The sequence below is a fragment of the Hemiscyllium ocellatum genome, chromosome 13 (genome assembly GCF_020745735.1).
Source record: "Hemiscyllium ocellatum isolate sHemOce1 chromosome 13, sHemOce1.pat.X.cur, whole genome shotgun sequence".
NCBI classification, from domain to species: Eukaryota; Metazoa; Chordata; class Chondrichthyes; order Orectolobiformes; family Hemiscylliidae; genus Hemiscyllium; species Hemiscyllium ocellatum.
Window position 1 is genome coordinate 79,351,776 of NC_083413.1, and position 19,298 is coordinate 79,371,073.

The window sequence follows — 19,298 nt, forward strand, 5'->3', positions numbered from 1 at the left end:
AGCTATCATGCATTTGATCATTTCATCCAATTTATTGATGAAGATTATAAATAGTTAAGACCCATTCATTGTGGCTAACCACTGGTTACACCTTCCCAAACCAAAGTTGACCCATTGATCTCTATTCTCTGCTTCTTGTGAGTAAAGCAATCCTCTGTGCAAATATGTTATCACCCATACTGTGAGCTCTTACTTTGTGTCATAACCTATGATGTGGCATCTCATCAAATGCTTTTTGGAAATTCACTTTCATTAGTATGTATGAGTTGGACCGAAGAGTCAGACAGCATGGAAATAGAGGTAAAAACAATGACTGCAGATGCTGGAAACCAGATTCTGGATTAGTGTTGCTGGAAGAGCACAGCAGTTCAGGCAGCATCCAAAGTGCAGTGAAATCGCTTTTGCCCGAAACGTCAATTTCGCTGCACTTTGGATGCTGCCTGAACTGCTGTGGTCTTCCAGCACCACTAATCCAGAGCATGGAAATAGACTCGAAGATTCTATATCTGCAGTTTTCCTTTTATTGATCTTGCTTAGTACTTCCTCAATGAACTTAATAAATTAGTCAAACATAAATTTCCCTTTCACAAGATTATGTTGACTCTGCCTGATTATATTGATTTTATACTGTTCCCTCCTTACTCATGGCTTCCAGCATATTCCAAATGATTGATATCAGATGTACTGACCTATAATTTTTTTCCTTTTCTCGATTAGTGGTGTCACATTTGTAATTTTCCAATCCACTGGAATGCTTCCCAGAATCACCAGTTGACATTTACAATTAATGGATTTTTATTAGTTCAGGGTATTAAGAGAGATCCTGCAAAGGAGAGTAAATGAAGATGAGGTTCAGATTAGTCCTTGTTTATTGAGCGCCAACAACAGTGGTCGGTGTATGCTGATGGCCTTCTCCTGTTTCTGTGTTGCACAGTGCCTGAAACAAGGTTTCATTGCACAGATGAGGGAGGCCGTTTGACTCCCTTGTCCTGCACTTGTATTTTGAAGAAAGCATTGCTCCAGACTTATCTTCTATATTACTAGAAGTTGTCAAATCTGGATCAAGAAACAGTTGTAGTAACACAACTCTATCTTATACTTGATTCCCCTTGCAATTAAATGCCAGTCTTCCATTTGCCTTCCTAATCACTGGCTGTACCAACGCACTCACATTTTGCGATCAATCTGACAGGATGTCCAGATCCCTGCGTACTTCTTTTTGAACATAATGGAAATGTAATCCTAATGTTGATTTCTTGCAGAATGCCCGCATGGACCCTGAGGAGCTGTTTACAAAGCAGGAACGGATTGGGAAAGGTTCGTTTGGTGAAGTCTACAAAGGAATAGAGAACAGAAGCAAAGAAGTTGTGGCAATTAAAATCATTGACCTAGAAGAGGCAGAAGATGAGATTGAAGACATCCAACAGGAGATTACTGTGCTTAGCCAGTGTGATAGCCCATATGTCACAAAGTACTATGGCTCTTACTTAAAGGTAAGAAGATTGGAGTAATGATTAAATAAGATAAAATCACAACACCCACACTTACATTCAGTGGCTTTATTGCCACCATGGTGTTTTTTTACTTTAATGTCTTTAATATGCTCTTCTTAACTGACTGAAGGAATACAGAGAATTCAAACGCCAAGTGTATTACTACAAGGAATCAAGTGAATAGATGGCCTTCCTGGATCCTGGGAAGCTAGATCTGAGCAAAAGTGGGAGGCTAAAATGAGAGAACTCTGAACTGCCAAAGATGTTAAAGTATTGAGTTTTTTTTAATGTACTTTTTAAGTGAGCCTCTAAAACATTTGTGTACTTCCACACGATTTCCCTCCGTGTTTTATCTCTGGGAATAAATCTTTATAAGTTATTTTCATTGGATGCAGAATTTGTTCCAGAAATTCCACCTCTTCTGAGCAGCTAGTTTAAAGTTATTTGGGATTCCTTTATTTATTGAGGAGTACTGTTCAGCTGCGAAAAACATCCACTAAATCCTGACTGTCAACTTCAAAAGGTCAAAATCTATCAAAACAAATTTTAAAACTCTTTTCTTCCTTCTTTTAATCCCCATGAACTTGGCCTGCCTCCAAGAGCAGGATGTGAGAATTTACAAACGCCTGTATTATTTTTGTTTTGCCTAGTTGTTGCTTTGCTAGATTCATATCAAAAATAAATACCAAATGGGCCGGGTCTGTCCCAGTACAAAGTCCCTAATTTTATTACATTAAGAACTTGATAGCCTTGGGCCTAGAATGCCCCTGCAAAATTGGAGGGAATCGGAAGCAAATAGGGCCCATTTAATGTCATGGCTCTGTCCCGATTCTTTGATTAAAGACTAGGTCAGGTGGTGAGATGGCACCCCACTCAAAAGTGATAGGTAGTCCATTAGACTCATACCTAGCCTGTTAAGCTCCATTTCCATGCTGACTGGAAATTTCCCATCTGAAGGTGGTCCTTACACTGTTAGTGAGAATAAAGATGTTTGGCATGTTAAGTGGGAGTAGGAGACAGCTCTTGACCTCATGAGGGGCATCTCATGACAGCATTTGGGCCCAACTGCAGGTGATAGCCATCGGTAACTTTGCAAAATCGTGGCCAAGCATCTGTGACCTTTTTTATAAGTTCGTGATTTTGGAGTTCAGAGACTGCCACCATTCATTCACTCGCTCGCTCTCGCTCTCTCTTCATGATGAGCTGTGGGCCTGTTATTTTTGGAGTACCCACCTGTTGTCCTCAATTGAATATTGAGCAAGCAGTGTGCTCATCAATTAGCCATCCCTACACAGATTGCTGTTGGTCTTGTTATGACTGTGCAATTTAGGGCCATCACCCTGAATTGCTTTTAGGTGCAAACTCTTGACAAAATTTCAACTCCTGGTGTTAATTTAGTTCAGTTATATTTGACAACTCTTTCTCAAAATCCAGTGGAAGAACAGACTTTCATTTACATAATGGATCTCACTAACTTGTTTGAGTATCCCAAAATGCTTCATAGATTGACTTCACTTTGAAAAGTGCTTTTTAATGTAGTTTCAATGTAGGGTGTGCAGCAACGGATTTACATACTGCAAGCTCCCACAAGCTGAAATGAGCAAAATGTGTTTGAGGTTAATTGAAGAATGTTCATTGATAGAAGGTACTTCGAGAACTGCTCTGTGTTTCTTTTGAACAATATCATGTCATCGTTTATGTCTACATGAGAGGATTTAGCTTAATGTCTCATCTGAAAGATTGGACTTCCAACAGTGCCAGTGCTCCCTTAATGCTGAAAGGTTAGCTGGCATTCTGTGTTCAACTTCCTGGAGTGACATTTGGACTTCTGACTTAAGTGAAAGTGTTATCACTGAGCCAAGGCTGACATTGAATTAGTAATAAGGTTTGCAAAGGTGTTTTTGTTTCAATCAAGCACAGATGGCAAAGTGCATGAGAAAGCATTGCATAAACTGTAAGAAGCAAGCTGTCAACATGGGCCAGTTAGATACTCTTGAAAGTAACACACGATATTTAAAAGTCATTTAGAATATTAGTTTATTTCTACATGTGTCAATCTCCACTATTTTGATCACCCAAGAAACTAGGTAGACAGTTTTCTGTTGTGTACAGAACAACCTCAATTATCCAAAGAGACGGGTGGGGTGTATTTTATTCAGATAACCGAGTGTTTGGATAACAGATATGTTTTTATGGGACCATGACACCTTGTTCGTATAATCCAAAATTTGGATAATTGGTGTTCAGATAACAAAGGTTGCCCTGTTTTTGGAACTATATTATACACTTGCTTGTTTCACCTTTATGATGCTGTTATTGGATTTGTTGAACTGTGACATCGATAAAGGCATGAAAGAAATCTAGGAATTCAAAACACTTAATAGAGCTGTTGGTTTTCCAGGCGTTATTATTTGCCCTCAAAGTAAGAATAGACACTCTAAGGTATTATGGTTTGCCCGGAAGGGTAATCTAAACTGAGAACTAAAATTGTCCAAGGCAAAATGATTCCTCTTGATTCAACAGCATGCCAAATACAAATAACATTGACTACTTTTGGAAATCTGTAAAATATATTTTAACCTTCATCCTACTTTTTTTTTCCTGAAGTTAAAGCTTTTAGTTTATTCCTTGCTTGCTATTTGTTGGCTCTCTTGAGCCAGGTTATCCTTCCTGCTCCTGTACAGACCACTGCCCATTTGTGAACTGTTGTCATTGTTTATATGTCTTTAAGACAGTGTTATAAGTGGTCTGGTTGGCTGCTTCATGTTTGCCTATGTGCAGCTGATTGTTTGCAGCAAATTATTGGATACCCTAAGATATTCTATGGTGGGCATTTTGAGGAGTGGGAGAGAAGGGTTACTGATCAGTCCTCTTTAAAAAGGAAGTGGCTCAAAAAGAAAGCATAGTTTATCTTCGATTCAAATACCTGTGTGTTATCCACGAGAAATGAATGGTAGGAAAATGATTGGAATGTCTTGTAGTCTAATAATCATTAGCAAAGGGATCTACTAAGAGTCATTCAGATAAAAGTTAATAAGATCTACTCTTCAAAGAATTCAAGTTAGTTCAAGATGATGTATTTGAAGCAAGTAACTTTGAAATAAATAATTACAACTATTTTTGAGGAGACGTTTTTCAGAAGATTCAGGGATAAAAGATGTACCATTTGCTGCTGTATCGACCGAATATGGCTTGGACAAAATATGCCAAAATAATGGCATAGATTCTCAACAGTTCATAACAACGCTGCATCTTTCTTAGGAAATTCAGCATGTCCATAAGGACTATCACCAACTTTTACAGATGCACCTTAGAAAGCTTACTGTCCACATGCATTTCAGCCTGGTATGGCAACTGCTCTGCCCAGGACCGTAAGAAACTGCAGAAAGTTGTATGCACAGCCCATACCATCAGAGAAGCCAGCCTCTCCATTTACACTTCTCATTGCCTTGAAAATGCCGCCAACATCATCAAAGAAACCTCCCACCCCGATAATGCTCTCCTCCAACCTCTTCCATCAGGTAGGAGATACAGAAGCTTGAACACACACCAATAGGTTCAAGAACAGCTTCCCTGTTGTTACTAGACTGATGAATGCACGTCTGTAACTTCAAATAATGTCAGTCTTGCTTTGTGCACCACCTGTGCAGCTGTAAGCTTGTATGCCTTGTTCTGTCTAAGCACCTTATCTGTATGTCCTTGTTTGCTGTAATCTGCCTGTATGCTTGCAAAACAAAGCTTTTCACTGTACTCCTGTACATGTGACTACAATAAATCAATGAAATCAAATCACATCCAAAGGTTTCAAAAGATAGACCTTGAAACTAAAAGCCCTTCTATATATGTAATCGATCGGTCATCAATATTGGCTATAAGTTTATTGTGTGCCCCTCTATCGAGTGTCGTGTGCCTAATTGGCTAAGGGGTGACCTTATTGCAGGGTTATTAAATAATGAGAGGCACAGATAGGGTAAGTAAACAGTGTCATTTCCCTGGGGTGGGGGGAGTCCAAAACTAGAGGGCATAGGTTTAGGGTGAAAAGGGAAAGATTTAAATGGGGCCCAAGGGGCAACTTTTTCATGCAGAGACTGGTGCATATATGGAATGAGCTGCCTGAGGAAGTGGTGGAGGCTGGTACAATTACAACATTTGATGGGTATATGAATGTAAAGTGTTTCGGAGGATATAAGCCAAACACTGGCAAATGGGACTAGGTTAATTAGGATATCTCGTCAGCATAGATGAGTTGGACTGAAGGGTCTGTTTCCATGCTGTACATCTCTATGACTCTGTCATTATAAAACTGAGTTAAAAATCTCACAACACCAGGTTATAGTACAACAGGTTTATCTGGAGGCACTAACTTTCAAAGTGCTGCTGCTTCATCAGGTGGTCAGAATTACCTGATGAAGAAACAACGCTTTGAAAGCTGGTACCTCCAAATAAACCTACTGGACTATAACCTTGTGTTGTGATTTTTAACTTTGTCCACCCCAGTCCAACACCGGCTCCTTCAAATCATTGTAAGACAGGGAAGGCAAGCAAATCACTAACAGCTGAATATTAAGATAATGCTGCTGATGCTTGATGATGTGGAAACAGAGGAGTAGTGTACGTCTCCAGTGAAGAAACTTGGAACTAACCTGGATAGGATCAGAGAAAACCCTAAAGCTTTCTATAAGTATATAAGGGATAAAAGAATGACTAGAGTAAGATTAGGGCCAATCAAGGACAGTAGTGGGAAGTTGTGTGTGGAGTCTAGAGGAGATAGGGGAAGCACTAAATGAATATTTTTGGGCAGCATTCACACTGGAAAAAGACAGTGTCGTCAAGGAGTATACTGAGAAACGGGCTACTAGACTATTTGGGATTGAGGTTCACAAGGAGGAGATGTTAGCAATTCTGGAAAGTGTGAAAATAGATAAGTCCCCTGGGCTGGATGGGATCTATCCTCGGATTCTCTGGGAAGCCAGGGACGAGATTGCAGAGCCTTTGGCTTTGATCTTTATGTTGTTATTGTCTACAGGAATAGTACCAGAAGACTGGAGGATAGCAATGTTGTTGCCTTGTTCAAGAAGTGGGGTAGAGCCAACCTTGGTAATTATAGACCAGTAAGCCTGCCTTCGGTTGTGGATAATGTGTTGGAAAAGATTATAAGAGGTAGGATTTATAATCATCTTGATAGGAATAGGTTGATCAGGGATAGTCAACACTGTTTTGTGAAGGGTAGGTTGTGCTTCACAAACCTATTGAGTTCTTTGAGAAGGTGATGAGGGTAAAGCTGTTGATGTGGTGTAATTGGATTTCAGTAAGGTGTTTGATAAGGAGACAACTGCGCAAAAAAAACAGAGGCATGGGATTGAGGGTGAGTTAGCAGTTTGGATCAGAAATTGGCTAGTTGAAAGAAGATGGAGGGTGGAGGTTGATGGGAAATGTTCATTCTGGAGTTCAGTTACTAGTGTGTGCCGCAAGGATTTTTTTTTAGTCCACTGTTGTTTGTCATTTTTAAAAATGACCTGGATGAGAGCATAGAAGGATGGGTTTGTAAATTTGCAGATGACTAAGGTTGGTATAGTTGTGGACAGTGCTGAAGGGTTACAGAGGGACATAGATAAGCTGCAGAGCTGGGCTGAGAGGTGGCGACTAGAGTTTAATGCAGAAAAGTGAGAGGTGATTCACTTTGGAAGGGCTAACAGGAATGCAGAGTACTGAGTGAATGGTAAAATTCTTGGTAGTGTAGATGAACAGAGAGATCTGTGTCCATATACATAGATCCCTCAAAGTTACCACCCAAGTTGATAGTGCAGCAGGTCAGGCAGCATCAAAGGAACAGGAGAATCGATGTTTCGGGCATATTCCCTTCTTCAGGAATGGCTTCAGCATTCTCCTGTTCCTTTGATACTGCCTGACCTGCTGCGCTTTTCCAGCAACACACTTTTAAGCTCTGATCTCCAGCATCTGCAGTACTCACTTTCTCTTCCCTGCCCAAGTTGATAGGGCTGTTAAGAAGGTACAAGGTGTGTTAGCTTTTATTAGTAGAGGAATAGAGTTTCAAAACCATAAGGTCATGCTGCAGCTGTACAAAACTCTGGTCTTGCATACAGTTCTGGTCATCGCTTTATAATAAGGATATGGAAGTATTGGAAAGGATTCAGAGGAGATTTACTAGGATGATGCCTGGTATGGAGGGAAGGTCTTAGGAGAAAAGGTTGAATAACTTGAGGCTGTTTTTATTAGGGAGAAGAAGGTTGAGAGGTGACTTATTTCGGACACAGAAGATCATCAGTGGTTAGATCGAGTGGACAGTGAGAGCGTTTTTCCGAGGATGGTAATGGATAGCACGAGGGGACATAGTTTCACATTGAGGAGTGATAGATATAGGACAGATGTCAGAGGTAGTTTCTTTACTCAGAGTGGTAGGTGCGTGGAACGCACTGCCTGCAACAGTTGTAGACTCGCCAACTTTAGGGGCATTTGAATGGTCTTTGGATAGGCATATGGACGAGAAGGGAATAGTGTAGGTTAGATGGGCTTCAGATTGGTTTCACAGGGTGTCACAACATCGAGGGCCAAAGGGCCTGTACTGTGCTGTAATGTTTTAAATTCTAAATTGAAATTTTGGTGTGGGATTGTGAAACAAGTGTTCTTTGGAACCAACACAGAAATAACTGGAAAATCTCAGCAGATCTGGCAGTATCTGAGGAGGAAGATCAGAGTTAAAGTTTTGGGTTAAGTGAAGCATTAACACTGATTTCTCTCCACAGATGCTCCCTGTTGAGCTTTTCCAGTAATTTCTGTTTTTGTATCTGATTTCCTGCATTTGGTCTTTTGGTTTTTATTGTGTTCTTTGGAGTCCATTGTCTAAATATATGCTACCCAACAATTGCGCATTTCCAGAAAGACCATGAAGACTACAACACAGAATTAGTAGTTCAACACTTGCAGGAGGTGCCCATGGTTAAGACAACAGTAGACAGGGCAATAATGTATGCAGTTATCGGAAAATATGTCAAGCTAAGTTTTTTTTATCATCAGTTCATTGGAAAATCAGCGAGTCTCAATGTTTAGAATGTGCTTTATAAAAATATCAAATACCTGAGGGATTGAAGCAGGAGTAGACTACACAGCCCTTGTGCCAGTCAGTGTGATTGTGCCAGATCTTCAACCTCAACTCTCCTTCCCTTTCTCTTTCTCCCCTGGTTCACTGAGAGAGCAAAAACCAGTCTATCCCAGCCTTGAACGTATTCAACAATGGAACATCAGCCAGCCACAAGGTAGAGAATTCCAAAGATACCTGAGCATCTAGGTGAAGAGATTTTCCTTCATCTAAGTCACAAATGATTGACCTCTTATCCTGAGGCTGAGGTCTGCATTCTGGATGCCTAGGTGTGTTTACCCTCACACACCCTGTTAGAATCTTGTCAATCTCAATTAGATCACCCCTCCATCTTCTAAACTTTGGAATGCATCAGCTGAATTTGCGCAGCCTCTCATAGAACATAGAAAAATACAGCGCAGTACAGGCCCTTCGGCCCTCGATGTTGCGCCGACCGATGCCTACCTAGCCTACACTAGCCCAATAACCTCCATATGCTTATCTAATGCCCGCTTGAATGACGATAAAGAGGGACAGTCCACCACTGATACTGGCAGGGCATTCCATGAACTCTCAACTCATCATAATTATACTACCATCTCTTTGCCATATAGGCAAATTACAAACTAGGAGCAGGAATAGACCATTCAGCCCATCAAGCCCGCTCCACCTTTCAATAAAATCATGGCCAATCTGTTGTTTCAATTTCCTTACTACCACTTATTCCAGATAATCTTTGATTCCTTTGCCTCATTAGAATCTTAAAGTGTTTAATTACCCCACCTTCTCCATGTTCTGAGACAGAGTTTCAAAGTCTCACAACCCTCAGGAGAAAAAATAGATTTCTTTATGAAATGGAGACCCTCAGTTTTAAAAGTGTTCCCTAGCTCTGGATGTAGCCTCAAGATGAAGCATCATTTCCACATCCACCTTGTCAAGACCATTCAAAGTCCTATACACCTCCGTCAAGTCACCCCACACTCTTGTAAATGCTGGCAGAAACTAGCCCAGCCTGTCCAACATACCCTCTTAAGACATCCTGCACGTTCCAAGTATCAATCCAGTAAACCACTTCCGAGCTGCCCAGAATGCACTTAAATTCTTCCTTAAATAAAGAGACCAAAGCTGCACATCGTATTCAAGACATGGCCTCACCAATTCCCCATTTAACTGGTATATGACATCCTTACCTTGATGTCCAATTCCTTGCAAATAAAGATTAGCATTCCATTAACCTCCTGAATTACTTGCTGCACCTGCATACTAATATCTTGTAACTCATGCACTTGAACACTTTGACTCTTCTGCACTGCGGAATGCTGCATTTGTTCTCAGTTTTGGTGGTAATTTGCTTTTTAATTCTCGTTTTCCTACAAAAGTGGGAATAATTGCACATTTTCCCACATTTTGCCCTAACTGCCATTTACTTTTAACTGTTTGCAGTACCTGCATGCTAACTTTCAGAGAGTTTTGCACAAGCATGACCAAGTCTTTCTGAATATCAGTGGGTAAAAGCTTCGCCCTTGTGAAAAAAAAACACTTTTCCTGATACAATAATAGTAATTTATTGTTGTCCTTATGAAAATACAGTGAAATGTATATAAAAGTTGCCATAAGCTGGTGACATTTTAATTAAGTTGTAAAAAGGAATAAATCTCTCAAAGTTAGGGCAAATTTTATTTTTTGTACCATCCATGACGACTTGAATTTCCTAAATGGCTATGGAATGCTGCCACAGTCTGCAGCCACCAAAGCTGTCCCTGAGGCCACAACACCCAAGGAAGAAGCAAGCTGAAGCAGCTTCTGCCATCGCTGACCAGGCTCAGAACGCCATCTCTGTTAAAGCCACCTCATCGCTGCTGATATTCCAGCCAATGCCATAGCCGGGAGACTGACCCATTCTCAACTTTCAAGGACTGATCGACCATCCAACCTTAATTCTCAAAGACCAAGGGATCATTCACTCTGCTACCATTGCAGCCTCTCCTGGAACATCAAAGGAAAAGGAACCAACCCAATCCATCGACACTGGCGCAGTTGCTCAAGCCAGGACAGCCATAGCCATGAGGAACGGACCAGATCTGCTGCCCATAGCCACACTCCGTCACCAAAGTGCAGAAAGAAGAAAAGATCAATTCGATTCGGAAGTGAAATGAAGAAAATGAAATTAAAGGAAGAAGGGTACAGTTGCTCATGCAAGAGGGAATGCATGGGCTGGGAGCCTGAGCACCACCTACCTTCTGCCTCCACCACCTTCAAGAGATTTTTGCCTTCAATAAAATCTGCTCTTTATTTTGTTTAAGCCATTGTAATCTGATATAAGCTTTATATCTGTGTATATAAATTCTATGGTTTCATGTATTTCACAGCTTTTCCTGTTTGACTGCAAAGGAGTCTTATAAACATCCAGTCTTTGACTCATTAACTTATAATATGTCTTTTCATTAAAAAATGTTTTTATTTAAAACAATGTCAAGTCAAATTTGAAATTTAAATATCTTGACTCTGTGGGTATAAAAACTAAAGCCAAATCCAGGTTGGAGAGAAAAGGGCTGAAGGCAGAAGGAAAAACATTTAATTATGGTACTCAAATACATAGACCAGTTTAATTTAATTCATAATAATTATGAAATATGTATTTTTTTCAGTCCTATAATTATGTTGGATACTTTACAATTAGTCTGTGGTTTCCAGGCTGACAGCAAAACATGGCTATCTTTCACTAAAATATTTGGGACTTCCAATTGGCTCACCTCAGCAAGGATAAGAAATGCATGCATGACCGAATTAAAATGAATAGATTTGAATCGTAGTAACTTGATATGTCATGTGAAAGAAATTTAGAATAAGTTGCATATGAGACAAATAAATTGGTCTCTTTTGGCACAAGTGTGATCTTCTCAAAAATAGCCATCAGAAAAATTGTTATTGAAGCTTATTGAAAATTCTGAATAAATGATCCGCATTTAGAATGGTCATTTCAGCCAAGTCTTTTAGGTGTGCTAATTACTCTAGCCAAATAAACAATAAGATTCAATTTAATGTTCTGAATTCATAGTTATTTCATGAAATGTCAATCTATTGTATGGTGTCCAGAACCCCTGTAATTGTTCACCTTTGAGGCAATTTTTGAAAATAGATAAGTAATTTAAATTCAATAAATAATGTGAAAAATATTTTATCTGTCATAAGTATGGATGGAAAAAACTCAAAGCAAGATGTTCATGTTTAAAGATGCTAAGAAAATTTTCCCTACTGTGAACGGAGTTAAAAATCACACAGCACCAGGTTATAGTCCAACAGGTTTAATTGGAGGCACGCTAGCTTTTGGAGCAGGGCCCCAGTCCAACACCGGCATCTACAAACCATGAGTACTGAAGTGAGGGTCTCTAATTAGGGACCACCCTCAACGCTGGGGTGAAGATGCGTACTGCTCAAGAGAGCAGACTCAGGAGTGAAGGAATAAATGGGGTTTGGATGAAGTTGCAGTGTCAGGAAGGAATGCTGTGAGTGAGCAGAACTTTGTGTTTGTTAATTCCTGTCTCTTTTACCAAGCTTTTTTGACTCCTCATTATTATTTTTCTGCAAAACCCTTTGGAATTTTTCTTTCCATTAAAGTGGCTATATAAATATTAATTATTGTTGCAAACGTTTCTTCATCTCAAAATGAAATTGGTTGAATAATTTTTTTTAATCTCACCTTGGTATATCATTTGCTTGAGAGAAAATTGTGCACTTTTATTTAAAAGTTGCTGAACAGAATGTGAAGTGTTTTAACCCTCTGAATGTTTACAGTTCTGTACCTCAGTGTCCCTCACATCTGCATTATTCTTTGTTCTTTCCAGCGCTCCACTTTATTCTCTGTGATAGTCAATGCAGTTCTGAAAATACCATACCAGACTCAAACTGTTAACTAAAAATGGCAAGAATAGCAAATTCTGTAAATCAGAAACAAAAACAGAAATTGCCAGCGGGTCTGGCAGCATCTGTGGAGTGAAATCACAATTAATGTTTAGATACCATCCATTCTGAAGAAGGGTCACTGGACCTGAGATGTTAATTCTGTGAGCATTGCCACACACATCTGTGGAGCAGTATGTCAAATTTTTGTCCTTAAAAATTGTGGTATTCTTTGAAACACTGAGCAATGCCATGAGGAATTTTAAAACACATCATATTCATTGCAAAGACACATGGAATTAGCTGGAGCAGCTTCTCAAATCATTCAGTCTCGGTCCCTGTTCCAAGGAAGTGTGTTGGTCTCTGCCAGAAACATTATTAGCCTTTCTCTTTCTTTCATTTCAGTGAAATAACCTTGTTCACACTAATCTTTCTATCCCTCATGGACACTTCAGAGGTAGTCAGGTTGGGATTGAGATCAATAAACAAAACTAGACTTCAGAGCAGTGGCCTGGATTTTTGATGTTACTGAAATGTCCTAGTGCTCAGGTTTTACATCCTTCGAGACTTGAAATATTCCACCTAATTGAGATTATTTATTAGCTACAGAACTCAACGCACCATAGAAGGCCACTTGCCTGTTTGCATTTTGTCTAAGTTATGTGCAGTTTATATAAAGATCTCCTTTCCTCTAACCTAATCATAATTATTTTATTCACTCTCAAGGGCACCAAATTGTGGATAATCATGGAATATCTGGGTGGGGGCTCTGCATTAGACTTGGTGAGTACTGATTTTTACCATGGTGCAGTTTTACATTTTCTGAGTGAGTCCTAAGCCAAGAGGCAAATTAGCAATGTTAGAACACTGAGCTATAAACCACAAGTTGATCTTCAATCCCACATTCAAGATTTGAAACAATTTCACTGGAACAGTGTTGCCTCGCTGAAGGGCTGAGTGTTTGAAGCCCGGTACCAGGTTTGACCTGCTAACTGCAGCACATGAGCACCTGACTGTTAGCCAGATGATGTACCTTTGAATCCCAGGCTCAGTGCCACTTTATCTGCACTGAGAGCGGTCTGGTTCCCAGATCTATAAGCTGCCAGTTACCCACTTTAATGCGCTATTGTCCCTGGTGAGGAAGTAAATTAGCATGCTGCCTTTAATCAATGTTGTTACATGGTAATCATTGATTTGCTATGCATTCACACAGTAAGCTCTTTGACCACCATGGCTGCATTTGCACTCTGTTTCTTCTCTCTTAATTCATAAACGGTGAAGATGGTTTTGTTTTCTTGACTGCTTAATGGAACTGCAAGGTTAGTAGCTTAACAAAGTGACCTGGAATGTCAAGAGTTCAACAGAAAATGGTCCCTGAGCAACTTGCTCAAGGTTGACCTTCCATGTCAAGGCACCCATTTGGATGGAGATGTGCAAGGCTACCTGGTCCAGTGGAACCATGCTTCAGAGAGACACTCATGCTTTCACCAGGGGGGAGGAAATACTCAAAATGTTAATTTGCTAAACCGGATTACTTTGTTTTGCTTTCAGCTCCCACCCCTACAGATAGACAAAGCCAGCATAGCTTTAGAGAAATAGAATTGCAATTTTGGAATAATCTCCATGGATTTATTCCTGTTCTAATATTTTCCTAAACCTCTTTTGTTTTGCCAGCTTTCACCTACCCGGGGGGGGGAGTAAAAATCAATCAGGACACTGCTGCTTTGGACATGTGGTTCTTATTCATGAACTTTGATAATGTTTATTAAAGGTGTTTGACCATTTGGAGCATCATCACCAATCCTGGTCATGTCGTCCCCTTGAATCCCTATCTGTACATCTATCCATCATAAGAACAGAGATGGGATGCTCACTGGTTGTGCAATAGAACATAGAACATAGAAAATAGAAAAATACAGCACAGTACAGGCCCTTCGGCCCTCGATGTTGCACCGATCCAAACCCACCTAAACTACACTAGCCCACTTTCCTCCATATGCCTATCCAATGCCCATTTAAATGCCCATAAAGAGGGAGTGTCCACCACTGTTACTGGCAGGGCATTCCATGAACTCACGACTCAGAGTAAAGAATCCACCCCTAACATCTGTCCTATAACTAACTCCCCTTAATTTAAAGCTATGTCCCCTCGTAATATCTGACTCCATACGTGGAAAAAGGTTCTCATGGTCAACCCTATCTAAACCCCTAATCATCTTGTACACCTCTATCAAGTCACCCCTAAACCTTCTTTTCTCCAATGAAAACAGCCCCAAGTGCCTCAGCCTTTCCTCATACGATCTTCCTACCATACCAGGCAACATCCTGGTAAACCTTCTCTGCATCCGTTCCAGTGCCTCCACATCCTTCCTATAGTATGGCGACCAAAACTGCACACGATACTCCAGATGCGGCCGCACCAGAGTCTTATACAACTGCAACATGACCTCAGGACTCCGGAACTCAATTCCTCTGCCAATAAAAGCCAGTACACCATATGCCGCCTTCACAGCACTATTTACCTGGGTGGCAACTTTCAGAGATCTGTGTACATGGACACCAAGATCCCTCTGCTCATCCATACTACCAACTATCCGACCATTAGCCCAGTACTCCATCTTCTTGTTACTCTTACCAAAGTGAATCACTTCACACTTAGCTACATTGAACTTCATTTGCCACCTTTCTGCCCAGCTCTGCAGCTTATCTATATCCCGCTGTAACCTGCCACATCCTTCCTCACTGTCAACAACTCCACTGACTTTTGTATCATCCGCAAACTTGCTCACCCAACCTTCTAGCCCCTCCTCCAGGTCATTTATAAAAATGACAAACAGCAATGGTCCCAAAACAGATCCTTGCGGAACACCGCTAGTAACTGCACTCCAAGATGAACCTTTACCATCAACTACTACCCTCTGTCGTCTTCCAACCAGCCAATTCCTAATCCAAACCTCCAACTCCCCCTCAATGCCATACCTCTGTATTTTTTTGCAGTAGCCTACGATGGGGAACCTTATCAAACGCCTTACTAAAATCCATATACACCACATCAACCATTTTACCCTCGTTCACCTCCTTAGTCACCTTCTCAAAGAATTCAATAAGGTTTGTGAGGCACGACCGGCCCTTCACAAAACCATGCTGACTATCCTTGATCACATTATTCCTATCCAGAAGTTCATAAATCCTATCCCTAACAATTCTCTCGAAGACTTTGCCCACAACAGAGGTAAGACTCACTGGCCTATAGTTACTAGGGTTATCCCTACTCCCCTTCTTGAACAAGGGAACCACATTTGCTATCCTCCAGTCTTCTGGCACTATTCTTGTAGACAACGAGGACATAAAAATCAAGGCCAATGGCTCTGCAATCTCCTCCCTTGCTTCCCAGAGAATCCTAGGATAAATGCCGTCAGGCCCAGGGGACTTATCTATTTTCACACTTTCCAGAATTTCCAACACCTCTTCCCTACATATCTCAAAGCCATCCATTCTAATTAATTGTGACTCAAAGTTCACGTCGGCAACAATGTCCTGTTCCTGAGTGAATACTGATGAAAAGTATTCATTCAGTGTCTCCCCAATTTCTTCAGCCTCCACACGCAACTTCCCACTACTATCCTTGACGGGACCTATTCCTACCCTAGTCATCCTTTTATTCTTGACATACCTCTAGAAAGCCTTTGGGTTTTCCCTAATCCTATCAACCAAGGACTTTTCATGTCCTCCTCCTTGCTGCTCTTAGCTCTCTCTTTAGATCCTTCCTGGCTACCTTAAGTCTCAATCGCCCCAATTGAACCTTCACGCCTCATCTTTACATAGGCCGCCCTCTTCCCTTTAACAAGGGATTCCAATTCCTTATTAAACCACGGCTCCCTTACAAGACCCTTTCCTCCCTGCCTGACAGGTACATACTTATCAAGGACACTCAGTAGTTGTTCCTTGAACAAGCTCCACATATCGATTGCACCCTTCCCTTGAAGCCTACTTTTCCAAGCCACGCATCCTACGTCATGCCTCACCGCATCATAATTTCCCTGCCCCCAGCTATCACACTTGCCCTGTAGTGCACACTTATCCCTCTCCATCACTAGAGTAAAGGTCACCGAAATGTGGTCACTGTCCCCAAAGTGCTCACCTACCTCCAATTCTAACACCTGGCCTGGTTCGGTCCCAGAACCAAATCCAGTATGGCCTCACCTCTTGTTGGCCTGTCTACATATTGTGTCAGGAAGCCCTCCTGCACACATTGGACAAACATCGACCCATCTAACGTACTCGAGCTATAGCTTTCCCAGTTAATATCTGGAAAGTTAAAGTCCCCCATAATAACCATCCTATTACTTTCACTCTTCTCCTGAATCATCCTCGCAATCCTTTCTTCTACGTCTCTAGGACTATTAGGAGGCCTGTAGAAAACTCCTAACAGGGTGACCTCACCTTTCCTATTTCTAAGCTCAGCCCAAACTACCTCAGATGGCGAGTCTTCATCCATCGTCCTTTCCACTGCTGTAATACTATCTTTGACAAGCAATGCCACACCTCCCCCTCTTTTATCCCCACCTCTGACCCTATTAAAACATTTAAACCCTGGAACCTGCAACCAACCAATCTTGTCCCTGTTCTACCCATGTCTCCGTAATAGCCACAACATTGAACTCCCAAGTACCAACCCACGCTGCAAGTTCACCTACCTTATTTCGTATACTTCTCGCGTTGAAGTATGCACACTTCAAGCCACCTTCCTGTTTTCAGGCACCCTCCTTTGAGATTGATGCCTGGTTCCTAACCTCCCTACACTCCAGGTCCTGCACCCTAAAACTACAGTCTAGGTTCCCATGCCCCTGCAGAGTTAGTTTAAACCCCCCGAAAGAGCACTAGCAAACGTGCCCCTCAGGTTCAGGTATAGACCATCATGTTTATAGAGATCCCACCTTCCAGTTATCCAGAAACTGGAATCCCTCCCTCCTGCACCATCCCTGTAGCCACGCATTTAACTGCTCTCTCTCTCCCTATTCCTCAACTCTCTATCACATGGCACGGGTAACAGACCAGAGACAACAACTCTGTTTGTTTTAATTCTGAGCCTCCAACCTAGCTCCCTGAAAGCCTGCCTAACATCCTCATCCCTCTTCCTACCTATGTCGTTGGTGCCAATGTGGACCACGACTTCGGGCTGCTCCCCCTCCCCCTTAAGGACCTGGAAAACACGATCAGAGACATCACGTACCCTTGTACCTGGGAGGCAACATACCAAATGTGAGTCTCTCTCGCCCCCACAAAACCGCCTATCTGTGCCCCGAACTATCGAGTCTCCAATAACTATTGCTCTGCTCTTCTCCACCCTTCCCTTCTGAGCATCGAGGATAGGCTCCGTGCCAGAGGCCTGAACCCCATTGCTTACCCCTGGTAAGTCGTCCCCCCCACAAGTATCCAAAATGGTATACTTGTTCTTGAGGGGAACGGCCGCAGGGGGTCTCTGCACTGGCTGCTTCACCACCATTCACACAATGTTCAGCACCATTCACAGTTCCTCACATACTACCATGTATCTGCTGCTGTTGGCCTTTCGAATGTTAGAGATTTTGAGTTTGAAGGTACTGTCAAAAGAACATTGGTGAGCTACTGTAGTGCACCATGTAGATTCTAACACCTAGCCATGATGTGTTGCAGTTGGAGGGAGTGAATGTTGAAGGTGCGAGAAGCCATCTGTGTCCAAAAGCAGCAAGACCTGAACAACATTCAGGGTTGGGCTGATAAGTTGCAAGGAACCTTTGTACCTTAAGTGCCAGACAATGACTATCTCCAGCAAGAGAGAATCCAACCATCACCCGATGACATTCAGTGTACCATAATTGAAAACCCCACTGTCAGCATCCTGTGATTACCAGTACCAGAAACTGAGCTGGACTAGCCATATGAATACTGTGGCTACAAAAGCTGTCCAGAAGCTGGCAATTCTGTGATGAATTTCTCCACCGTCTACAAGGCACAAGTCAGGAGTGTGATGGAGTGATGCAGCGCCAACAAACTCAAGAAGCTCAACATCATTCAGGACAAAACAGTCACTTCATTAGCACCTCACCTAACACCTTCAATGTTCAATGTCTCCACAACATTGAACTGTACAGTACAGGAATGAGCCCTTCGGCTGATATTGTGCCGAACATGACGCCAAATTAAACTGATCCCTTCTGCCTGCCCTTGGTCCATATCCCTCCATTCCTTGCATATGAATGTGCTTACCTAAAGGTCCAGCCCCTATGATTTCTGCCTCCACCACCACCCTGGCAGCACATTCCAGACTCCTATCACTCTGTTTAAAACAAAACCTCGCCCCTCACATCTCCTTTGTACTTGCCCCATCTCATCTTAAATGCATACCCCCTGATATTGGACATTTCAACTCTGAGAAAAAGTTTCTGACCATCAACCTTAGCTACGCATCTCATAATTTCATAGACTTTTTTTCAAGTCTCTCCCCCGCCTCTGCCTCAGGGAAAACAACCTGAGGTTTTCTAGCCTCTACTTTAAAGTTCATATCCTCTAATCCAGGCAGCACTGTGGTAACTCTCTTTTCTGTACCCTCTCTCAAGCCTCTACATCCATCCTGTAATGTGGCAACCAGAATTGATGCAATATTCTAAGTGTGGCCTAACCAAAGTCTTATAAAGTTGCAACATGACATTCTGACTCGTACTCCATTCCCCGAGCAGTACAGACAAGCATGCCATATGCCTCCTTTACCACCCTATCCATTTGAGTGGCCATTTTAAAGGAGCTATGGACTTTAACCCAAGATTCCT

At 41.7% G+C, this 19,298-nt stretch overlaps 1 protein-coding gene across 1 annotated transcript in view; it reads left to right on the top strand.

Moving 5' to 3' along the window:
- stk25b (serine/threonine kinase 25b) overlaps positions 1 to 19,298 on the top strand; it is a 95,842-nt gene that overhangs the window by 41,764 nt on the left and 34,780 nt on the right. The window contains exons 2-3 of the mRNA XM_060834976.1: positions 1,263 to 1,493; positions 13,216 to 13,272. Coding sequence (XP_060690959.1) covers positions 1,263 to 1,493; positions 13,216 to 13,272 — 288 coding nt within the window. The remainder of the gene's footprint in view (positions 1 to 1,262; positions 1,494 to 13,215; positions 13,273 to 19,298) is intronic.